The 25,157-nt window shown below is 46.9% G+C and overlaps 1 protein-coding gene across 2 annotated transcripts; it reads left to right on the plus strand.

Annotated features, from left to right (window-relative positions):
* Positions 1 to 10,062: 10,062 nt before the first annotated feature.
* Positions 10,063 to 16,272, plus strand: LOC123795675 (dehydrogenase/reductase SDR family member 2, mitochondrial-like). Of its 2 annotated transcripts, XM_087858994.1 has the most exons (8): positions 10,063 to 10,211; positions 11,794 to 11,971; positions 12,817 to 12,918; positions 13,766 to 13,836; positions 14,607 to 14,658; positions 15,199 to 15,333; positions 15,688 to 15,743; positions 16,069 to 16,272. In XM_087858994.1, the coding sequence occupies exons 1-8, from the start codon at positions 10,063 to 10,065 to the stop codon at positions 16,178 to 16,180; spliced, it is 855 nt and encodes a 284-aa protein (XP_087715120.1). In that variant the 3' UTR covers positions 16,181 to 16,272. The 2 variants fall into 2 exon arrangements, with proteins under 2 accessions (XP_087715120.1, XP_045658525.2); XM_045802569.2 differs by lacking the exon at positions 15,688 to 15,743 and having other exon boundaries at positions 10,072 to 10,211; positions 15,199 to 15,371.
* Positions 16,273 to 25,157: the final 8,885 nt, after the last annotated feature.

Raw genomic sequence — 25,157 nt, forward strand, 5'->3', positions numbered from 1 at the left:
ATGAGTAGAATCTCCAAACAGATGTCAGAACTATGAACGTGCCACTCATAGCAACATATAATTCACCATGACAAATGTGCATCAGGAAGAGACGGTACTGGTGGCTTAGTCTAGAATTAGCTGAAATTGACCAAAGCCTCCTGAAATATTTCTCTGTGGTCATAACTCTCCAGTGCTCCAATCTGTGACTCTGCTCCGCCCCCTCTCTAGGCCATAAGAGCATTTGGAAAACTGCCTCTCCTTTTCCTGCGTGATATATAAATATTTATTTAACAAATAGATACGTACGGCTTCCTGTCAGGCTCGTGTGTGCACACACGCACAGCCCATGTACTGTGTGCTCCCTATCCTGGGTCCTCTCCCTCTTACTGCAATCATTACCCCATGCCCCTCTGTCTGCACTGTCCTGGGAAAGTGAACCCCTCTCTTCCTCCAGGACCTTTTGCTACTGGGAACCTAGCTGGGAACCTAGCTGGCAGGATCTTGCCTTAGGAAGGGGTTATGCAGGGATATTACAGATGATACTAAGGATATCACATTTTGCTTAAATGTTTTCATGACTCAGAAAAAGGCTAGGGAGTGTGGTGGGCCAGGAACAGGGTGAGATTAAGGGGAGTGTCCTGAAAGACAGGAAGAAACGGGACGAAACTCTTATATAGCAGAATACTCAGGGTGATCGGGAGAGCTTCGTGATTGCTCCAGCCCCAGACTTCTGTTCAAGAATCAGAGAAAAGTACCTGAGTTCATTGGCCCCAGGTACGCTTGTCTATTTCCTCCACTGATACCCTTGGGGACAAAGAGCTGTAGAGACTGGAGAGGCAATGTCCCCTAGAGGGACTAGAGGCCAGAGCTTCTTCTCAGCACAATCCCTGCTCTGCAAGGCTTAAGATTGGTCAGGTTGGGAGGTGTGGTGGTGGGCACTGCTTACCACCAGGAGGGCTAGAGTATGGACAGGGAGAGTCTTAAGGCTGGGACTCAAGGACTCAAGTCCTTGACAGAGGAAGTGCTAACCTTCTTATTTCTTCTGTACCAGAGATATCAGCCCAACTCCCTGCTCCCTGCTGTGGTAGTAAGTATCAGCCATGCCACAGGCACCATGGGACCAACTGTCCCCATCCTCAAAGAGCATGCCAGGGGGACTCTTGCAGGGCTAGGCGTGGGAGGGAGGGGAGGACTCCATCTGAGTCCTCCTGTGAATCCCGGTGCCTTGGAAGTGTGTCTAGAGGTTTCCACAGTGTAACTGGAACATATTATTTCAGAAAATTTAAGAACAGTCCAATTTTCACACAAGTTACCTAAAATCTCTAAATGTATTGCTAAAGTTACAAAATTTTGGTAGCAGATTTTTACTATTCATAGCTTTAATAATCATTGCTGAATTCTTAGAGGATTTTCAAAATCCTCTAAGGTATGCATAGTTGGTAAAAATTTTTTTAATTAACTTTTTATTTTGGAATAATTTTAGATTTACCAAAAAGTTGCAAAGCCAGTACACAGAGTTCCTGTGCGCTCTTCATTTGGTTTCCTCTAATGTTAACATCTTAATTAAAACAATGGCACATTCACCAAACTGAGAAATGAACACACACAATATCACACTAAACTATTTGCTTTATTCATAGCTCTCCAATTTTTCCACTAATGTCCCTTCACTGTGCCGGCTCCAATCCAGGATGCCATATTGTATTAATCCTTGTGTCTCCTTAGCCCCTCCTAGCCCAGACATTTCCTCACTCTTGTTTTTCATGACCTTAAGAGTTTTGAAGAGTGTTGGTCAAGACATTGTAGAATGGGGGCGCCTGGGTGGCATGGGGCGCCTGGGTGGCACAGCGGTTAAGCGTCTGCCTTCGGCTCAGGGCGTGATCCCGGTGATCTGGGATCGAGCCCCACATCAGGCTCTTCCGCTATGAGCCTGCTTCTTCCTCTCCCACTCCCCCTGCTTGTGTTCCCTCTCTCGCTGGCTGTCTCTATCTCTGTCGAATAAATAAATAAAATCTTAAAAAAAAAAAAAGACATTGTAGAATGTACCTCAGTTTGGGTTGGTCTGATGTTTTTCTCACAATTGGTCAGGGATGCTGGGCTTGGGAGAAGAATACCCTGGAGGTGAAGTACCCTTCATATCTCATCATATCAGGGCGTCCATGACGGCGCATGACTTATAAGGCGATGTGAACCTTGATCACTTGGTTAGGGCAGTGTCTGCTGGGTTGCTCCACTGTGAAGTTACTATCGTTCCTTTCCTGCACTTGATTCTTGGGAAGCAAGACTCCAAGTCCAGCCTACCCTCAGGGTGAGAGAGGAAGGATTCCTCTTCAGCTCATGCAAAGAAAATATTCCTTGGAATTCTTCTAGAAAGAAGGCTTATTTCATCCTCATCATTTAGTTATTTATTTAGTCATTTTTCTAGTATCAGTATGGACACATGTATATTTATTTATTTATTTTTTAAGATTTTATTTATTTATTCGACAGAGATAGAGACAGCCAGCGAGAGAGGGAACACAAGCAGGGGGAGTGGGAGAGGAAGAAGCAGGCTCATAGCAGAGGAGCCTGATGTGGGGCTCGATCCCATAATGCCGGGATCACGCCCTGAGCCGAAGGCAGACGCTTTAACCACTGTGCCACCCAGGCGCCCCAAATAAATAAAATCTTTAAAAAATAAAAATAAAAAAACTAAAGGTTAATGACTATTATAATTTTTGTTTCCTATATGTTTTATTAATATCAATTATTAATCATTTTCCATCTTAAGGCTTTTTGTCTCAAATTATATTTTGTCTAATTATACTACTGTTGTATTTGTTTGCCTTTTAATATTTGTCTGCTGTGTCATTTATTCCTTTTTTTAAAAAACAGATTTATTTATTTATTTTAGAGCCAGAGCATGTGTGAGAGGGGGGAAGGGCAGAGAGAGAGAATCTGAAGCAGACTCCCCGCTGAGCGTGGAGCCCCATATGGGCTGGATCTCACAATCCCGAGATCATGATCTGAGCCAAAACCAAGAGTCGAACACCCAACAGACTGAGCCACCCTGGCGCCCCTCATCCTTTCTTGTCAATCTTCCTATGCCGTTTTGTTCTAGCTGTATTTCTTGTGAGCTGTAGTTAGCCGGACTTTAAAAAGATTTGATTCGAGAAACTCCATCTTTTAATAGATGAATTTAATCCATGCTCATTTATTGTGAACATTCACATACTTTCAGACTTATTCCTAAAATCTTATTTTGCGCTTTTCGTGATGCTTTTTTTTCTTCTTTCATTCCTTTTATTGGGTTAATCCAAATTGCTTCTGGCCTTCTTATGATTACCCTCTCCACGTTGATGCTTTTTCTCAAGAGGTGCTTGGCAAAATGGCAATGATTTGGAGAAAAGCTCTAATGGCCTGGGCTCCTCCAAATGCAAGTACTTCTGTCCTGACAATTGCCCAGACCTCCCCTACTCTTTCTGTCTGTTGCCTCCGAGCTTGGAGCACCTGCAGCTCGCTCCTGCCTTTTACTATCCTCCCCTGAAGGCAAGTTGGACTGTATTTTCACTTGCAAGGTGAGCCTACCTATCTTTCAAGAATTCCTCATAATTTCTATAAAGTTTGCTTTTTAACCTTATTGCTTTGGATTTTTTTTCTTTCTCTCTTAAACATATCTTTTTTTTTTTTAAAGATTTATTTATTTATTTATTTGACAGAGATAGAGACAGCCAGAGAGAGAGGGAACACAAGCAGAGGGAGCGGGAGAGGAAGAAGCAGGCTCATAGCAGAGGAGCCTGATGTGGGGCTCGATCCCATAACCCCGGGATCACGCCCTGAGCCGAAGGCAGACGCTTAACCGCTGTGCCACCCAGGCGCCCCTTAAACATATCTTTTCATCTAGTGATTTGTGGTGAAGGGGAAGGCTGAAGTACATATTTAATCTGTCACTTTAATTCCATCACAGCTTATTTACTTTCAAGCATTTTTCTATGTAGACCTTTATGTTAATATAATTTCAGTTGTTCTGTACATAGAAGTTTGTGTTGTGATTTTTCAGCTAGCATTTTAACTGACGCATTTCCATATTATTACAAACTACTTATAAACACCATTTTTTAACAGCTGCATATATCCCATCAAGTAACATACCATATTCAGCACTTAAATTTTATCTATTTTTTCACCTGTTACAAATAAGACAATAAAGGTCCCTGTTCATAAATCTATTTTTTTTAAAGATTTTATTTATTTATGTGACAGAGAGACAGCCAGCGAGAGAGGGAACACAGCAGGGGAGTGGGAGAGGAAGAAGCAGGCTCCCAGCGGAGGAGCCCGATGTGGGACTCGATCCCGAAACGCCGGGATCACGCCCTGAGCCGAAGGCAGACGCTTAATGACTGCGCTACCCAGGCACCCCCATAAATCTATTTTTATATGTAAAACCTTTTAGGTGGATGTCAAGATTTTTGCAGAACCCCAGAAAATCCCAGTTGGGTTATTCCAGATCTACTAACATACAACACACAAAGATACATAATAAAAAATACATATTTGTGTATTTATGCATATGTAAAATACATAGCATGCATAAAACAAATATGCATATTTCTCAGAACATACAAGCCGCTATATGTTCTCATGGTTCTTTTGGATTCTTGGTCTTTGAAAACAAAGAGGATGAATCACCCTGATGCTAGGCGTAGTCCAAGAGTGGGAATGTGAAATATTAGATCACATGAATGCCTGTGGATGCAGACCAGCTGCTCCTGGTCACACCATTCTCATTGGGAGAAGGAGATACAGCAATAGTGACCACATTTTCTGGATCAAAAATAGGGACATATATTTTGTTCCATGATCAGTGTCAGAAGACGAGGGATGGAGTATGAAAACATGGATATGATTTTTTTTTTCTGCCTCCTGGCATATAACTTTGGCTTTCTGACCCCACCCCAATCTGTGGAAGCCCAGCCCATCTCATCTCACTTGCATCATCAGAGACACCTTTGCTCTCTTCAAATTCATGAGTCTGAGGCTCACAGTTGTCCATTGTCTTCCTCTTCTTCTTTTCTCCTTCTCCTTCCCGTTCCCCTTCTCCTTCTCCTCCTCCTCCTCCTCCTTTTTCTTCTCCTCCTCCTCCTTTTTCTTCTTTTTAAGTATTCTCCAACATGGGGCCCAAACCCATGACCCTGAGATCAAGACCTGGACTGAGATCAAGAGTCATACACTCAACCAACGGAGCCACCCAGGTGCCCTGCCTTTCTATTCTCTATCTCCTGGGATTCTTCTGGCCTGTCAGAAACCTGTAGTGTAGCTTTTTTGTTAAAAGGAAGGTGGAGGGAGATTAACAGGTAATAATATAAGTTGTTATGGAATATTATTGAGGTTTCTTCTAGTATTAATCCACTAGGCTGCCATAACAAAAATGCCACAGATGGAGGGCTTCAACAACAGAAATTTATTTCTCACAATTCTGGAGGCTGGAAATCCAAGCTCAAGGTGTTGGCAGATTTGGTTTCTCCTGAAGCCTCTCTCTTTGGCTTGCAGATGGCTGCCTTCTCACTGTGTCCTCCCGTGGCCTTTTCTTTCTGTGCACGCATCCCCGATGTCTCTTTTGTGCGTCCAAATGTCCTCTTCTTATAAGGACAGCGGTCAGACTGGATTAAGGCCTACCCTAGGGGCCTCATTTTAACTTAACCACCTCATTAAAGGCCCCATCTCCACTCCCAAGTCACACTCTGAAGTAATGGAGGGTAAGGCCTCAATGTATGGATGTGGGGGCTGGAGGGGAACACCATTCAGTCCATAGAACTCCTTGAGATCAAGATTGAACTTGTTTCGAAACCCACAGATGTAAGTAGAAAGTACCTGGTTGTTTCAAGTTTTATGTTGAATATAGATGTGAACTTACCTAGTCTCAGAGTCCTATGATGTTGCTCCCTAAGAAAGGTTAGGTTAGCTCTCTATATTACTTCTCTACTTGTGTAGGGGCTTAATAGTGGTAGAAAGACCGGGACAGACCACTCGGAAAATGGCATAGGGATTCAAACCAAACAGTGAACACCGGAGAAACAATAATTAGCTATCTCAGTCAGTAGGGCCTCACATGAAATTTATGCCTCCTTGACTGTGATGACCATCATTGCGATAAAAATTATTGATTTCTAAAAACCTCCATGAGCTTTTTTTTTTGGTCCATCAGAGAAAGCCCCAGATCCCATGGTCTTAGCTCAGCGTCCCACTTTACCCAGGCCTTCGGCTCTGTCGCGGCTGGCCACCTCTCTATCCCACGTCAGGCGCACTCTGACTAGACTCTGTGCCTGGAGCATTCTCAGCCCTACCTACCAAGATGAGGGGACTAGTGGCTTCAAGCTCCACCCCACTCCATTCACAGGGGCTTCCTCACCTCTTCTGCCCTGTGCTCACTCTGTCTCACTTCATCTCCCAGAGCCCAGGCGCCTGCTCAGTCTCAACAGCCAAGCTTGGGCCTTATTCCCCGCTCGGTCCAATTGTAAAGACTAATGATGAAAGATGTGCTTCGCTTATTAAGAGGCAGGAGTACGTATTACAGAGTAGATGTCTTCTTTAATAAACAGTTGCTTTAAAAAAATATTTATTTATTTGACACAGAGAGAGCACAAGCAGGGGGAGCGGCAGAGGGAGAGGGAGAAGCAAGCTCCCCACTGAGCAGAGAGGCCCAGGCTGAGGCAAAGGCTCCTGGGACAATGACCTGAGCCGAAGGCAGACGCTTAACTGCCTGAGCCACGTAGTTGCCCCATGAACAGTTGCTTTAAAGTGATTCTAGAAATATAAGAATAGCCCCAATTGATGAATTTGTATTTTATTCTCCTATAGAGTTTGGTTCCGTTGTTTTCTACGAGTCGAAGCCAAGTGAAGTTCTTTAAAAGCTTTTAGGTTGAGGGGCGCCTGGGTAGTGCAGTCGTTAAGCATCTGCCTTCGGCTCAGGGCGTGATCCCGGCGTTCCGGGATCGAGTCCCACATCGGGCTCCTCAGCTGGGAGCCTGCTTCTTCCTCTCCCACTCCCCCTGCTTGTGTTCCCTCTCTCGCTGCCTGTCTCTCTGTCAAATAAATAAACAAAATCTTTAAAAATAAATAAATAAATAAAAAATAAAAGCTTTTAGGTTGAAACAGTTTGAAGTTCAGAGGAAGTTGCAAAAACAGTACAGAGAAGTCCTGTGTACCCTTCAACCAAAATTTCCTATTTCCTATCCATCTTCTAAATGATAGTTGAGTATTCAAACCAGGAAACTGACACGGATACAATCCACAGACCTTACTCAGATTTCACCAGTTTCATAGGCCATCATTTGTGTGGGTGATGCTGGGCTGTTATCCCATGCAGATTTGTGAAGCCACCGCCACGACTGAGAGACAGAATTGTTCCATCACCACAAAGATCCCTCGTGCTAACTCTTTGGAGCCACACCCATCTGCCTCCCCCAACCCCCATCCCTAACCCCTGGCAACCACAAATCTCTTCTCCATATGCATAACGTTGTCCTTTCGAGAATGCTATATTAACGGAATTGCCTTTTCACTCGGCATAATTTCCTTGAGCTCCATCCAAATTCTTGCACATATCCGTAGTTTGTTTCTTTTTATTGCTCTAGAGTGTTTTCTCACACCAACCAATTCCTCAACACCAGCTGGGTGCCCAATAACGTAATTCAATTGTGACATTAACTAGTTAGCCTCAGATGTCAGAGATTTAAGGGTTTGGTCCCACATGACTGCCCCTAGTCCAGACACCAATTACAAGTCCCAAGCCACCCACGCTTCCGACCAACCAGCTATAAATCGGGAATCCCCACAACCTCCCTCTTAGGGTTGATGATTTGCTAGTATGACCTGCAGAGCTCAGGAGAATGCTTTGTTTACTTACATTGACTGGTTTATGAAAAAGGATACAACTTAGGAACAGCCATAGGAAATTAACGTATAGGGCAAGGTACAGGTGAGTGTGTGTGTGTGTGTGTGTGTGTGTGTGTGTGTGTATTTTCAATACCTCTTACTGGAGGCTCTCTGAATCTCATTATTCAAGAGTTTTTATAGAGCTCCTCTTCCGGCCCCCTCTCTCTTCCTGAGGTGGGTGGGTGGAGCTGTTGGTTCCAACTTTCTCATCACTTGGTCTTTCTGGTGACCAGCCTCACCCTGAGGCTGCCCAGGACCCCCACCTTAAGTCACCTTACTAGCATGAACTCAGTGTGTGATTAGAAAGGGGCTCCTTATGAATAACAAAAGATACCCCTATCACTCAAAAAATCCCAAGGGTTTTAGGAGCTCTGTGCCAGCGATCAAGGATGGAGATCAAATATATTTAATTTTATACCACTAGGTAGAGGTATCACACTTGACTCAACCATTCATTGAAGGACTTTTGAGTCACTTCCAGCTTTGGCTAATACGGATAAAGCTTCTATAAATGTTCATGTGCCTGATGTTGTATGGACGTATGTTTTCATTTCTCTGGGATAAATGCCCAGGAGTACAATTGTTGGTCATATGGTAAGTATACGTTTATTTTTAAAGTTTGAGCGTAGCCAAGACAAATATATAAGTTCTGTGGGCTCAGAACAAGTAGCCTCTCCCTGAGGAAGTCAGAGAAGGCAGTAGAATTTAGATATTAAAATTGCGAACTATATTCGGTAGACTTGGTTTTGAACCTAAGCTTTTCTCTTTCTGGTGAGAGATTGAGCAATTTGTCTCTTTGTTTCAGTTTGCAGTTCTGCAATATGTGGAGAGTAACTGCCATGAACTCAAAATGCAATCATGACTATTAAATTTTAAAAAAATCACGTAGAGTGCATAGCACTATGCTTAGGACATAAAGGTCAATAAATGTGACATCTGTAACAGATGCTATCGGTGTCCTGCTTATGTCCCCCGGGCGCTCACCTTTCTGTCCATGAAAACCCAATGTCCAACAGGAAGCAGCTATGACTTTTCCTGAAGGTTTCTGAGCACAGGTGGGGCAGGTTGAAAATGCTATGGAATTAATGCTGCCCAGGAGCCGTCCTCCACGAACGACTGACAGGAGTTGGAAATATACTCTCATGAGATGACCTGAATACCCTGGTTGGCTTAGGACTGAGCACTTTCATGGAATATGGGTCTTCCAGGGCTAAAACCTGCAGTCCTGGAAAACTGGAATGGTTGGTCCCCCTAAGTCCCTGGTGTCCTTGTCTTTTGGGTGGGATAACTCTGAAACTCAAAATTCTTGCTCAGATCTTCAGCAGGATTGACCTTCAGTTCCCCATCGAGGTAACCCCTGTGATAATGCACCCCTTAGGGATGATCTTCCCTTCCGTCTCTCTCCCCCCTCCCTCCACTCCCCTACATTGTTTCCCAGGGCCATCTCCAGGGCCAGCCTCACACAGTTGTTCCTTGATCTCCCCAGAAGGAAGTGAAAGATGTGGGGTGAGAGAAAATTGTTGCAGAAACGCGGTGTCGCCGATGCCATCACAATGGCACAGGTGCCGTGGGATCTTTGGGCCGGTGGACCAGAACAGTGGGAAGGAGGCGTGAGGGTAGAGACCCCACGAAAGTTCAGGAACCAGAAGAGTGTGGTTGGACTTTTATCTACAGTTGGTGAGAGTCATTTGTGATGATGCGTGGGGTGAGGCTGTTGCTTCAGTGGGGAGCGGGGAGGAGAGGAGAGAGGTTGTGGCAGATCGGGGAGATGACAAGAGCTTGGGCCAGGTGGCTGCAGCAGGCTGGGGAAAGTAGAGGAAAAGGTCAAAGCGGAGTCTCTGTGGCAGAATGGATGTGTGGAGGGAAGTACAAAGCTGACTCTAAGAAGACTACGGTGATATTCCTCGTTTAGGGTGTGGAGGCGTCAGGCAAGAATCACTCAGGCGTCTACCAGCAGCCCAGCACCATGGCTGCCCACATCTGCTGCAGTGGGGTGATTCACCACCGTGAGGAAGCCCTTCACGGAAGGGTCGTGGAAAGGCACGAGCAGCTCTGTACGTCCTTGGGAAGTTTGAAGGATGCATGGAGACACAGATCCTAATGTATTTCTTGGTGTGTTTGTCATCCCAGGTTCCTCCTCAGCGTGGGTCCAGACAGAGGGAAACCATGACTGCCATGTTCAGAGCTGCGTCTTGGGCCTTTAGGGGTCTTCGTCGCTCCTCGGTGCCTCTCTCAGCAAGAATGAGCAGCAACAGGGCAGACAGGAGCTGTGCCCTGGCTGAGAAAGTGGCTGTGATCACTGGGTCCACAAAGGGGTGAGCGGATGGGAATGCTTCACAGGCATATCACAGGATGTTTGTGTCCCCATCCCAGTGCGGGCTCTGCAGTCAGCGCCCTCCTCATACATCCCTGCCTGACACCCCCACAGCTCCAGCATTTACAATCAACTCCAAATCTCAGCAACTCTCCCTAAAACATCTGGTTTCTGAGTTCCAAAAAGGATGTAGTTAGAAAACCAGCTGCTTCTGAGTTACTCAGAGTAGTGTTGGAATCTAGGCTCTGCCACGTACTTGCTGGGTAACCCGAAGACATTTAACTTGTTATCATCAAGACAGCCCTCTCTCCCTGTCCTTTGTAGGCACATCACTGTGGTCTTTTAGGGGCCTGGTCTACCAGGGAGAAGCCCAAAACCCACTTGCCTCTCAGACTCGGGGGTTTCACTGGCTGCAGAATGCCCACTGGCACCAGGGCAATGGGCGGGGCAACACCTGCAGACCAACTCAGAGACCTTTTATAGATGAACCTCTCCTTTCGTCACATTTCATTCAGTGTCTCTCCAATTCCGCTCCTCCCCTAACTGCCATAAGGAGCCACGATCTGTAATGAGTCATTACCGCAGGCGGGAGGAAGGGAGGCTTCTGGTGTTGAGTGTTTTGGGGGCACCGTCTTCCTTTTGACCTTTCAAGGTCGTTACCATCACTAATTTGGACCATTCAATTTTAGAACTGCTTAATCTTTCCAGGCTTCCCAGACCCCCATGATGTTTTATTTTATTTACTTATTTATTTATTTATTTATTAAAGATTTTATTTATTTATTCGACAGAGAGAGAGACAGCCAGCGAGAGAGGGAACACAAGCAGGGGGAGTGGGAGAGGAAGAAGCAGGCTCATAGCGGAGGAGCCTGATGTGGGGCTCGATTCCACAACGCCGGGCCGAAGGCAGACGCTTAACCGCTGTGCCACCCAGGCGCCCCCCCCCAATGATGTTTTAAATCTTTGTGTGTGCTCCCAGTGCCCAGCCTTCATAACAAATGAATACATCCAAAATGCCAAGCTGCCCAGAGAGTTTCCACGAGACAGGAGAAATATGCCTTCTGCCCTTTCGTTACCGGGGCTCAGCCAGCCCCCACCAGAGCAGCTTCGGACCTCTTAAAGTAAGGAGATGCAGAGGGGACAGAACGTCTTTTTCAGCATGAAAGTGTTTCCACTCCAGAGCAGAAGAAATCTATTGGGCTTAGAGAGAGTAATTCCTATCAGAGGCCTGTGGCTAGAACCAAGGGAGAAAATGCCAGGCAGCTGGAGACTCTCTACAATTGAGGCTGGGTGCCCAGCGCATTCACAAATGCTCTTTTTAAAACCTCCCTTTAATAAAATTAATGTGAAAATTTTCCCACCTATAAAATATGATTGTTATACATGGTGAGATTTAAATGGAGTAGCCTTGGTGAAGGCCCCGTAGGTAGTAGGATTCAATTGTTCTTCCTCCCTGCTCAAAAGGATTTAGAAGCAGCTCTTGGGCCATACTGTGGAACTCAATTTGTGTCTCATGATCAGGCTTCTAGAGGGAGGATGGGGGAGGGGGGTTCTGAAGCCACCAAAGCCATCTCTGCCCTTAGGATCGGCTTCGCCATCGCCCGGCGCCTGGCTGAGGACGGGGCCCATGTGGTCATCAGCAGCCGGAAGCAGCAGAACGTGGACCGGGCAGTGGCCGAGCTGCAGGGGGAGGGGCTGAGCGTGACGGGCACCGTGTGCCACGTGGGGAAGGCCGAGGACCGGGAGCGCCTGGTGGCCACGGTGAGTGGCAGATGGGGGCAGGCAGATTCAGCACCGGCGGGAGGGGGCTGAGGTCTCTAGCATTGGTGTCTAGGCCAACAACACATGTGGCCCAGGATAGGGTCCTGCTCAAGCAGTAAAAACAAATGCACCACCGGTGTGGCTAGAAGATATGCTCCTGGCAGGAAGGACCTCACATGGTCTAGACTAGAGGCTTGCTATCGAAGGGTGGTCTGATGACCAGCAGTGGGGCATGTCCTGGGAACTTGCTGGGGACCCAGAATCTCAGATCTCCCCAGAGCTGCTGAATTGTAATTGCATTTAACGAGACCCCAGGTGAGTATACCTGTTAGAGTTTGAGCAGTGCAGCCCTAGCGCACGCCAGGTGTTGCGTTGGGGAGCCCGCTAGAGTCCAAGTCTGGATTAAATCAGTTCACGCCACAGTCCTGGAAGGGGTGAACTGTGAAGCAAATCGAGTGTGAAATGGTGACTGGGTTCTTGTATGTGTGAACAAAGGAGGGTTTCCAGAGTGGAGGGAGAAGGGAAGAGGAATTGATTAGAAATCTAAGAGCTGAAAGAAGGGGCAGAGTAGAAGCAGTGACCCCTATGAGTGAAGATCTGGCCTGGGAGCCCAACTACCAACCAGGCATCTTGTGGGGCAGAAATTAGATGCTTCCAGGGAGGTGAGAAACAAATATTTCACTCAACCTCTGATCTCTGAGGTCCGACTCTGCTCCAGGACGGCCGCAGGCAGGATGGGGTTACTTACTTAGCTCTGGGTGATCAGTCTGGCTGGGGAAGGAGAGAGGCTTCTGGGAACTCTTTACTCCATTCCTTCACCCCACATCCTGTCATTTCCTCCACAGGCCCTGGAACATTGTGGGGGCGTCGACTTCCTGGTGTGCGTGGCAGGGGTCAACCCTTTGGTGGGGAGCACTCTGGGGGCCAGTGAGCAGGTGTGGGACAAGGTGAGGACTGGGGTAGGATCTTACACAGCCTGCGTGGTTCTCCGTCCACCATTTTTGCACGCACACATGCACGCGTGCCCACACAGACACACATAGTACCTAAGGTCCCTCATACTCCTGTCACTACTGACTCTGATGGGTGGGGGATGAGCTCACCTGGGTCGAACCACTCCTCAGGAAGCTCAACAGACACTACCATGGCCCACGTGTGCCAGGCACCAGCAGCCTCTCCTCTGTTGACTCTCCTTGTGCTGGCCACTGCTACAAAGTTCTGAGATGCCAGAAAAGATTTCTGGTCTGTCCATGGTGAAGAGTTCTGAGGTTGTCCCAGTCTGGACTCACAGGTACCCACTCTGATCCCTTCAGTCTGGCTGTCGCAGACACAGCTGAGAGGAGGGACCCCATCCAGACTTGCCGTCCCAGCTGGAATCCACCAAGCTCTGTAGGGGCTCCTGTTGCCACTGCCCTCCTGCCCCTGCTGTCCTGAAGGTCCCCTGAGAGGGGTCTGCACAGTCCTGACCTGCCTCCTCTGCTGACCTTGTCTCCTCTCTGGAGGGCCATGTTGACTGGGGAGAGGTGGTGTGGGGACCGGCAGCGGGAGGGTCTCCCAAACCACAGCTTGTTGGAGGTTGCCCTGTGACCTGGGCAGGACAGGAACCTGAGAATCTGACACAGGCCCTCAGAGTCCTTCTCCTGAAGGACCCTGTCCCTCGCACACAGCCAAAGAGCAGAACCCAAGCTCTGAGGCTTGGGTCCTGCTCTGGCCACAGGTCTCCAAGTGACCAGTGAGAATGGGCACTGGACAGACCTCCTTTCTCCCTCTCCTCTGTCTCTGCTCTGATTTCAGATCCTGGACGTGAATGTGAAGTCCCCGGCCCTGCTGCTGAGCCAGCTGCTGCCCCACATGGAAAACAGGGGGTGCGTCACGGAGGGGCTGGTGGGCCCTGGGGTGTCCTCTACCCCACAGGAAGTACTTGGGCAGGGGCCCAGGAAGTGGAGGGTGGCGGGAGAAGTGGGAGGTGTGTCCTTTGGGAAATGTTCTCCGTTCCCACACCTACCCTCTTTCCCACGGGATGTGACAATTGTGAAGAAGAGAAACATTTGCTGGGAGGGGGAAGAGCCTGCCTTCCAGGTCCTCAGAGGACCTGTCATGGGCCTTTGCTCTTTTGATCTCAGAGAATGCAGGGACCTTGCCCCTGTGGTGGCAGCTGCAGGGAAGAAGGGTCCAGAAGGCAGTCACCTGGAGCCCCAGCTCTGGTCCCTTGACTCCAGCCCCCCTCTGTGAGCCATCTCACTGGTTTCCCTTCTGGTTAGAGGCACTGTGGCCTTTGCTTCTCCTCAGGTCACCTGCAGAGCCTGGCTCTTCTGCATCCTGAGGTGCCTGGAAGCAGGCCAGGCTGGGACAGCTCGGTGGCACACTGACCTCACAGGGGTCTGTGGCTCAGAAGCATTGCTCAGAAGCATTACTGGGGAAGTGCTGCCTCTCAGCTTTGGGTCCCCGCCCTAGGTAGCACTGATCCCGCCATTGACCTTAGTGTCCACTAGCTTCTCCCTAGTGTTCCAGGTAGTCTCTCATCTTATGAATCTTGAGCTGGTTTCCTCTTACTGTGAAAGTACAATTTCCTGGCTCGTCTGGGCTCTTGTTGGACTCACCTGTCAACTCATCCCATCCATCTTTCTCCTTACAGGACAGGCGCCGTGGTTCTGGTTTCATCTATGGTGGCCTATGTGCCAATACCAGTGAGTGTAAAACCCTCTGGATGGGGCTGGGTGAGGGGCAGTGGAGTCTTGTTTCCGGGGAGGCCCTACAGTGGGGTGGGGGAGAACTGGCTATGGATGGGAGTTGAGATGAACTTGATGGCTGCAGATTTGGGATTATAATCTCACTTCGCCAAAATGTTTCTGAAAGCCAAGGATGTTAAGCCGTTTGCCCAGGGTACACACAGTTTATGGTAAAGCAAGTTCTGAGTCCCGGGATTTCCTCATTCCGGTTTCCTGGCTGAATGTTTGGAAGCATGGTGTGGCTTTCTCCGTTTCAAGCTTGGACACATATGGCAGTGACTCTCTGGCATTTCTCTAAGCCTGGGCAAGGCCCTCTATCTCAGAACTTCACCCCTTGAAATGACTGTAGATGGGGAGAGGTGGCGGAAGGGATTTTAGCTTGGGCCAAAATCAAGTGCATCTTCTTAGGCTGAGACCCAGAATCACAGCTCCGGCTGTTCAGGTGACATTTCCTCCTGCCAATTCCAATCCTCTCTGTCTACAGCCTTCCCTTTTCAGAAGCTGGGAGTCTACAACACCAGCAAAACGGCACTGTTGGGTCTCTGTAAGTCTCTGGCTGTGGAGCTGGCCCCAAAAGGCATCCGAGTGAACTGCCTGGTGCCAGGAATAATCAAGACTGAATTTAGCCAAGTGGTGAGGATCAGTTTTTGCTCCCCAACCCCCGCCCCCCGGTCCCCACTGGTCCCTTCCCTGGCCAGCCTCCCAGGGCCTACAGACACCTGCAAGCTTGGATTACCACCTCAGTCCAGGCCCATCATTCAGAGGCTCTGCCCTGCAGCCTTTGGCACTAGCGGCCTCTCACTTTCCTGCAGAATGGGGTCTCTGTTCTCAGTAGGGAGCAAAGCAAAGTTCTGCCCTACTCCTCTCTTCTAAACAGGGTTATCCTCCACGGAGGCGTCGATCTGCCACAATGCCCTTCCCACCACCCCTGCCCTACGCGCACCAACAGTCCTTCTGCCTAACCCTGACTCTGAAATCTCTCCTTAGGAGAAAACATTGCCATACTTGCTACCTGACTTCAGTGACATCTATGGATTACAGTGGTATGTGAGGCTTGGGGCTTTAATGGTCTGCGGCTGCCCTGAAGCAAAGTTTAATTTCAAGAAGAGACAGAGACTGGATTTTCCAGTCTGCTGGCTGTTCCCCCTTGCTGAAGTCTGAGAATGGCACAGCGTGGGGCTAAGGGCTAGAGGGTGGGCATGGTCCTGCTGAGCCCACCATGACCTTCCCAGGAACCTGATTTGACTAGAATTCTGTGAGGTATTGGGCTTTAGGGTCAATACTGGGCCCGCTCTGGGCCAGCAGAAACTGAAGTCGGAGTTTAACATGGCACGGGCTGTGACCTCAGTTCTGCTTTCTTACCTTCAGCTTTGGGGAGCCCGAAGAATGTGCAGGGATCGTGTGCTTCCTGTGCTCTCCAGACGCCAGCTACATCACCGGCAAGAACATCGTGGTAGCCGGCTACTCTCCTAAGCTGTGAAGCAGACTGTCCAGAGAGTGGGGCCATGGTCCTTGGTGTGCAACTGGGGGCTTGGTGGAGAATATGGAGGTGGGGAGCCTTAGGGTCCAGAATCATACAGGGAAGCTTGCTCAGGAAATGAGAAAGAAAGCAAGATGTTTGAAATTTCTCATTTGGAAATAAACATGGTTGCAGACTCCCCATCTGGGCTCATCCTGTCTGGTAGTGATATTTGAGCAGTTCCCTTGACCTGGAAGCCTCAGCCCTAGATGAGTCCCTTCCCTTATCATCCCTAAGGCTTTACCTCCTCCTCCCTCCCTTCCACCCTTCCCAATGAAACTGGAAATTGAGCAGGATACTTTCTATCTGCTCCTGTTTTTGTTTGTTTGTTTATTTTTATCTTTCAGCTTCAAATAGAACCTTCTCTGAGAACCTTCCCTTGACCACCTGTGTAATGATGCTCCCACCTGTCCCACTTCCCATGGCAGACACTGTCCACATTGTTTTGTTCACAGCATTTTTAACTCTTTGACCTTATTGTTTGTACTTCTTTGCTTGTTTATTATGTACTTTATTCATTCAAATGTAGGTTCCATAAGACCAGGCACCTTGTCTGTCGTGTTCATGGCCATGAACACTTTGCGTATAAAAGATACTCAATAAATATTTATTGAGTGAATTCACCGCCATCTTGCATTCTGGCTCAGCGCTTCTCACGCTCATGTTTTAGACTGAAGCTCATCCATTTACTAGAGGTCATTTTAGGGAGTCCCGCAAACAGACGAGACGCATTCATTTCTGGATCGGACAAGATTTTTCTTTCTCTGATGTCCCACCTTCCAATATAATTTTGCCCTTTAATATCACCTGGCCATCTTTCTACGTGGTCTCACTCAGGAACATCCTCCCTTTCTTTTCAACGTATTTTGAAAAAACAAATATTTTTCCCCTCCCAGTTCTGGAAGTTAGAAGTCTGAGATCAAGGTGTCAGCAGGGTTGATTTCTTCTGAGGCCCCCTTCCTTGCTTTGCAGATGGCCGCCTCCTCCCTCTAGCTTCACGTGGTCTTTCCTCAGTGTGTGTCTGTGTCCTAATCTCTCCTTATGAAGACACCAGTCATATTCGTTAGGGCTCACTCCCAAAGACATCATTTAACCTTGGGGCGCCTGGGTGGCACAGTGGTTAAGCGTGTGCCTTCGGCTCAGGGCGTGATCCCGGCGTTCTGGGATCGAGCCCCACATGAGGCTCCTCCGCTATGAGCCTGCTTCTTCCTCTCCCACTCCCCCTGTTTGTGTTCCCTCTCTTGCTGGCTGTCTCTATCTCTGTCAAATAAATAAATAAAATCTTAAAAAAAAAAAAAGACATCATTTAACCTTAATTATCTTTTAAAGACCCTGTCTCCAAATATGCCTTCATTCTGTGGTGCTAGGGGTTAGGACTTCACCATAGGAATTTGGAGAAGGGGACGGAGTTTAGCCCATAACGTCAATCTTCTCAAGTCCCCTTCCATTCCACCCTCCACCTTCACAGAGGAGGCAGAAACAATGATCTGGGAACTCCCACATTTCATCCTTCCTGCTGTCTTATGAATTTGTCTGTGAGAAGGTCTCTCTTTTCCTCACCCCCACCCCCGCCCCCGCTCCTCGGTGCAGGGTGTCCTCCCCCATTCTGCCCTAAGCCAAGATGGCTCCCACCTCTGCTCTGGCTAGGCTTCTCTTCCTACCCCCTTGGGGTCTTTGAGCTGCCAGTTATTCTCTCGTGTGTCTCTTCAGTACCTCCAGTGGCAAATTGAAGCCAGAGCACTTGATCTATCACATCTGGCTCCACAGATCTCAAAACACTTCCGCACCCATGACAAGTCCTTTTCCTGTTATTCTGTGTTTGGGACTCTGCCAGGGGGCTATGGGCTTCTTGCCTGGAGCAGGTGTTCCGTGCAATTATTTCCCTCCCAGTGTCTGGGGAGAGGAAGGATGGCTTCTTCCTTTTAGTGCCTACATTCACCCTCCCTGTGGGGGCAGGTGGGGGGGACCAAGCGGTGCCATTTCAGTGAGTCCTAGCTCACTCCTTTTTTTTTTTTTTTAAAGATTTTATTTATTTATGTGACAGAGAGACAGCCAGCGAGAGAGGGAACACAGCAGGGGGAGTGGGAGAGGAAGAAGCAGGCTCATAGCGGAGGAGCCCGATGTGGGACTTGATCCTGGTACGCCGGGATCACGCCCTGAGCCGAAGGCAGACGCTTTAACGACTGTGCTACCCAGGCGCCCCCCTAGCTCACTCCTGGTATGGGGGACTGCTGGTAGTTGCTCGTCTTCCTGAGTCAGGAGGAAGAGTTTGTGGGCTCCCAGAACTTTCTGCTATCTTCTTGGCTTCTTTGTTTCCAGAGCCACCCGTACTACCCCTTCCCTTACAAAGCTGTTTTTGTTCCATGTCAGAAAAATCATTTGAAACTTGGAAATAAGCAGAGGAGCTGGCAGAATATTTCCAGTGCAGTGCTGGGCTTGACTTTTGGTCATCTCAGAGCAAAGGTTAATGTGTAGGTTTCTGTCTGTTAGAGATGCAAATCATCCTGCCGATTAGAACAGACGATCCCAAAGGTGATGGCTTATTGTCTCGTCGGACGTTAAGCCGTTAAGCCGTTAAGCGGTTTTGTGTCTAACCCCCAAATCTTATTCTAACATTCCCTATGAAAACCTAGCTTCTCAAATGTTCTTTGAATTAGTCTTTTTTTTTAAAAAAAGATTTTATTTATTTATTTGACAGAAAGAGAGACAGCCGGCAAGAGAGGGAACACAAGCAGGGGGAGTGGGAGAGGAAGAAGCAGGCTCCCAGCGGAGGAGCCTGATGCGGGGCTCGATCCCAGAACGCCGGCTCAATCATGCCCTGAACCAAAGGCAGACACTTAATGACTGAGCCACCCAGGCGCCCCTCAAATGTTCTTTGAATTAGTCGTAACATCTTATTAGTTCTCTCATTATTAATTAAGTAGTTGAATAAGATTTTGACACCTGTTCCTTTTTTTATTTGTATGAGAGTCATGGTATGATTTTTGTTGTTGAAAATGACACTTGAACACTGTTTTATGGCATGCAGAGGACTAGACTTTGCGGTAGAACCATTTTTATAAATTATGCTGCCGAACTTCTCTCTATTATTTGTTTACCTTTCCCATGAGAAATTGCTTAAATCCTCTTTCATTTATAAAGAGAAAGCTCCCAGTAATCCTTTATCATCCTGAGGCTGCCATATAATACCCTTTTTGTTTGACCAAGTGGTTTGAAAAAGTTGATCGAGTTGTTTAAAAAGTTGTCTCCCACCAACTGTCTAAGGCGATACATGAAAAACAGCATCGAATTCCTAAAGTTAATGTCAGACGGGTGTGAAAAGTTTCATGCCTACGTGAGGTCATCCCAACGACAAGGAAGGAGTTCTTGATGCTTTCCTCCGGCCTTGGCTCCCAAATTTTGACCTCCATCAGGCATTTGCAGGATCTCCACCGACCCTCCAGCTCAATCAGCTTTAACTACCTCTCCAGGTAAGTGAGAGTTACAACACCTCTGCACAGACTTCCTCTTGTATCACCATAGAAACAAGACCCTCAAGGTGGAAAAAGAGAATCCACATTTTAATGAGGAAGACTGCTGTAAAATCAGGATTAATGAGATGAACAGCAAACAGTTGAAGTTGGAGTAGGCAGGAACCGAGTGACAGCAAGGGCCGTTGGAGGAAGGAGACACGATGTCTTGTTGGCCTCAGAAGAGAGAGACAAGATGTGGAGTCGAACTCCTGTCCTATGCGCCTGGGGTCCTGCACACCACGGTACTGGCATGCGGGCGCCCACTCTGGGGTTGGAGCAGTGAGAACAGGCAGAATTCTCATGGCCCTGAGCTGCCCTCATATTATCTGGGGGGATCGGGCGAGACTGACACGTGAGATTTCATAAGTGTTAGGGATTGAATGGTCGGGTTTCCCAAAAATTCTATGTTGAAATCTAATCCCCAAGTGTGCTGGTATTTGGAGGCGGAGCGTTTCGGAGATAATTAGGTCCTAAGGCTGGAGCCCCCGGGATGGGATGAGTGCCCTCTATGAAGGCTGACAAGCTAGCCTGTTCTCTTTCCACCCAGTGAGGGCACAGTGAGAAGTCAGCCATATGCAAACGAAGACGGTTTTCACCAGAACCTGACCAAGCTGCCACCCTCGCTCAGACGTGTGGCCTCCAGAAATGTGGGAAGTCCATTTCTGTCGTTCGTAAGCCACCCAGTCTATGGTACTCTGTTACAGCGGCTGGATTGAGGGCACTAAGCTTAACAAAGAGAGTGCAAATGAACAGGAAAAATAGTTTCTAATTAGGTAAGTGGGCAAAATTTATGAGGAACAAAGCATAACGAGGAAATCTAACCGGCCGACAAACATATGAAAAAATTCAACTTAATTAGTAATTAAGGAACTCTAAACAAAACCAACAATGCATTACCATGCTACTCATCAAATTAACAAAGATTTTTAAAGGACCATACTTCATGGTGGCGAGGGATGAGATGAGTACCTTCATACCTTTTGGGTGGAAATGGAATCTCTACAACTTTCCGGGAAATCGGTTTGGTGTGATGAATCAAGAACTTCAATCCATTGAATCCAGGATTTCCATTTACAGGAGTCTAGGCTAGAGAAATAATTTATGAAATGTTGAGTGCACCATTATTTGTAAAATCAAAATATTGGTAAAAGCCGAAAGCTCCCAAATAAGGAAATTGTTGTGTGTACCCTGCCAGTCTCCCCTGGCTCACCACACTTCAACCACATGGCCCTCTGCTGTGCTGGGAGCAGGACAGGCTTGCTCCAGCATTAGGACAATTGCTCTCGCCATTCGCTGTCCTTGGAATACCCTTCCCCCAGACACCTGCGTGGTTTGCAACCTTCCCTCATCCGGGTCTTTGATCAGATGTTATCTCGTTAGTGACACCCTTTTAAAAACTGCCCCCCTCTACCATATTTTTCTTCTTGCCTTCATTTTTCCTCCTAGCCCTTGGCCCCACCTAATGTGCTCAATTACAAGCCAATCTCTCTACAAAGTTCATCATTGTCTGGTAGCCTTGAAAAAGGTTTTAAATTTTAAAGCCCAATTAAATTCTGCATTTCATCGCACTGCAAGTTATTCCATGTTTCTAAAAATAAGACGGAAATAAGGACCTTTGAGTCAAATCAAGATGTAAAAGGGCAGAGACTCCAAAATGTGAAATTGGCTGAGTGAGAAGCTGTCTTTCCTTGTTATGTGATGGTAATGAGGCTGGTTAAACTCTTCCTCACTGCAGACCAGGATGGTAGAAAATATCGGCTGTGCAGAGGAAAAGAAATAAATTTCCCTCTACCCTTCTAGGTTTTTAGCTGAGATACCCCCGGTAACAAAAAAGAGATTAACAGGAGAAAAAACAAATTTAATTTCATACCTACAGGGCCCCAAAGATATGAGACCCAAAGAAGTGACCAAAGCAGGAAGCTTTTATTTTACGTTTTAACAAGGAAAGGATACATGTGGGAACAATGAACAAGACAGAGAAGTTGGAGCTTGGGGTAAATTAGAGAGGAAGTAATAAGCTTTGTTTACGTAGCCGTCTTGGCTCCAAATTCCCTGTCTCTGGCGATAAGGACATCCCCTTTCCTCCCGGCACAGACAGGATACATTTCACACGGGAGATTTCATTTCTGCTGTTAGGGAGACAAAGGACGGACGGTCAGAGTGTCCTTCTTTATCGGCTATTTCTTATGTAACTTTACTTGAAAATAATCAATATGCACATTTCGGGGTGGCCTGCCCTGAAACCCCTCAGCTGTTTCTTGCTGCTTTTAGAAAGACAAGCTTTGATCTGAGCTGGCCAGGCTGAAAGCGGGAAGGAGACAATACGCAGCTCTGTTAATAGAGACCCTTCTGCCCGTGGCGAGATTGCTGAGGCTCCCTTACTCTCGTTTCTTGCAGAATTGCAAAACCCAGACTTTTGGCCCTGGTCTAAAATTAGCATAAAAGGCAAGGAAGGGGGAGAAACACAACAGGGGGATAAAATTGGGACACCTGAGAGGCAGGGAAATGAAGGAAGCCAGAGTCCTTGGGCCCTTCCCGCACACCTTTTTCCTTGAACTATGATTTAGGGACTCCTTCCTAGTGTCGGGGCCAGCCCGTGGGCTGAAGCCTGATCGCAGGGGCAGATTATTCTGCCTTGGCTATTGTCTCACAAAGCCAAGAGGGAAACAGTCGGATTTATGACAGCGTTCCTCTCTTTTGTTCTCAGACTTGCCTATGGTTTTTACCCCGTAGCTTGCCATTCTCTGCTATTCTGGAATTAAACCCATTTTGCTGGTCAGATAACTGGCAGTTTCATTTTTAAGGTTAACCACATGATATAATAGATCCCTCTCTTATTAAGTGAGTTTGAGTTGGGTTTCTGACACTTACAATAGAAAGGGTCCTGCCTTATACTGTGAGTGACCATCCAGCCTTCCAGGGACCACAGCTTGGCTTGGGTCCCAGGACTCCCCCACAACTGCTCTTCCCTTTCACCATTGATTGACTTTCTGGGTTTAAATCTGATGAACCCTTTTCGATCTTTACCTTCCTGGATTTATTTATTGAGTTTGATGTTATTTATGATTCTTTTCTTGAAATTCTCCTCCATTGACTTTTAAGAGACACTGGCTGTTTTTGGTTTTTGTTTGTTTTTTTTTTGGTGGTTGTTCCTACTTTTTTGTTTCTCCTTGATTTGTTTTCCAGGCCAGTGCTTTTCTCTAAAATGATTTGCTCCCAGTGTTATGCTCTTGACCTTCTTATTGTCTTCATGAGACAACTTCTCCCTGGGTGACGCCATTCATGGCGGAAGCTTCAGGATCTTTGTCTTTAGACTCTTGACTTCTAGATTCATATTGTCCACTGAGAACTGGAGGTCTCCTCTCAACTTGCCTCAGACACCCTCAAAAGTAACATCTCAAATCGAATCTTGTCATTTACCCACCCAACTGTGCCCTTCATCCTTTGCTCTAATCACAGTGACTCGTACCCCCATATAAGCATTTGCCTTTGTCAGAAATCTGAGTATCGGGGCGCCTGGGTGGCGTAGTCGTTAAGCATCTGCCTTTGGCTCAGGGCGTGATCCCGGCATTCTGGGATCGAGCCCCACATCAGGCTTCTGCGCTAGGAGCCTGCTTCTTTCTCTCCCACTCCCCCTGCTTGTGTTCCCTCTCTCGCTGGCTGTCTCTCTCTGTCAAATAAATAAATAAAATCTTTAAAAAAAAAATCCGAGTATCGTCACTGGCTCTTCCTGTTCTTTATCCTTTCATCAAATTCTGTCAATTATATTACACAAATATTTCTCAACTCTGTAGCTGCATTTCTTACTGTTTGGTTCAGGACCACACAGGCTCTTCGTCACGTGACTCCAGGAGCATCCAGATAACTTCATGGTGAACTGAGTCATGATGGTAATGGCCCTGATTTAGGTCCCCTTAACTTCTCATTCACCTTTCTGGTGCTTCTTTCTAATGTTCTCCTCACCTCCAGACTCATTTCTCTTTAGCCCTCTCTCTAAGTGGGGCAAAAGATTTTCTTTATTTTAGAGGTAGAGAGAGTGAGCGTGCATGTGTGCAAGAGCTGGGGGAGGGGTAGAGGGAGAGAGAGAGAGAGAGAAAGAGACTCTCAAGCAGTCTCCGAACTGAGTGTGGAGGCTGTCGCAGGGCTCTGTCTCACAGCCCTGGGATCGTGACCTGAGCCAAAATCAAAAGTCCAACACTTAACTGACTGAGCCACCCAGGCGCCCAGCCAAAGATTTCTTCTAAATGAAAACGAGTGTATTTTAATTTTCTGCTACAAATTTCACTGCTTGCCTTATTTTTCTACCTTAATGCTTTACCAGTTCAACTCTCTTTCTGTGCTTTTGTCTCACCAAATGTTTGCATTTCCCCAAGTGTGCTATGCTTTCTTCTGCTCCATGCATTTGCATATATGCCCCCAGTGGTTTGAAAATACATCCTTCCATCTTGTTAACTTATTTATCTATCTTCCAGATTCAGACTAGAATTAAGGTCCCAGACGATCCCAGTTTGAGTTGGTAAACTCTCCTATCTATGTCTTATAAGCACACCTTACAATTATCCCTATAACAGCACACATCACACCCTATTGAAATATGTACTTACTTATCAGTCTTGTCCATTAGATATAAATTCCTTGAGGGAAGACATCTTACATTATTTACCTGAATTATTTATTCTCAGATCTTGGTATGTCACTTGGTACATATTAAATGCTCAATAATTCATGGGGCGCCTGGGTGGCACAGCGGTTGGGCGTCTGCCTTCGGCTCAGGGCGTGATCCCGGCGTTGTGGGATCGAGCCCCGCATCAGGCTCCTCTGCTGTGAGCCTGCTTCTTCCTCTCCCACTCCCCCTGCTTGTGTTCCCTCTCTCGCTGGCTGTCTCTGTCGAATAAATAAATAAAATCTTTAAAAAAAATAAATAAATAAATAAAGCTCAATAATTCTAAGAAAATGGTAAAAAGCAAAACAATTTTTGGCATCTGGCATCCAGCCAGTCCAGTCACATGTTATGAATATGTATATGAAATTATATATATGACAAAACCCATAAAATTTAAAGATTGAAATATAAATAAAGTTAAAATTTGGAGCAATATTTAGGCATAACCTTAAAGTAGATGAGATCTTCTTAAACATGGCATGAAACCCAGAGCTCATAAAAGAGAAAGATAAGTGAAAAAGATAAATATATATTGGCTACATAACAATTCAACCTTTTTGCATGGCCAAAGACACCATAAATTAAGTCAAAGACAAATGATAGATTTGGACCAAATATGTGCAACACATACGAATGATTATATCATGAGCTCCTATAGGTCAAGTCCCCCCCAAACTCAAATAGTTCAATAGCATAATGGAAAAAAATATGAAATAAAAAATTCATAGAATCTTATAATCGAAATGATCAATAAACATGAAAA

The sequence above is a fragment of the Ursus americanus genome, chromosome 35 (assembly GCF_024610735.1).
Source record: "Ursus americanus isolate L20-20 chromosome 35, mUrsAme1.1.p, whole genome shotgun sequence".
Lineage (NCBI taxonomy): Eukaryota > Metazoa > Chordata > Mammalia > Carnivora > Ursidae > Ursus > Ursus americanus.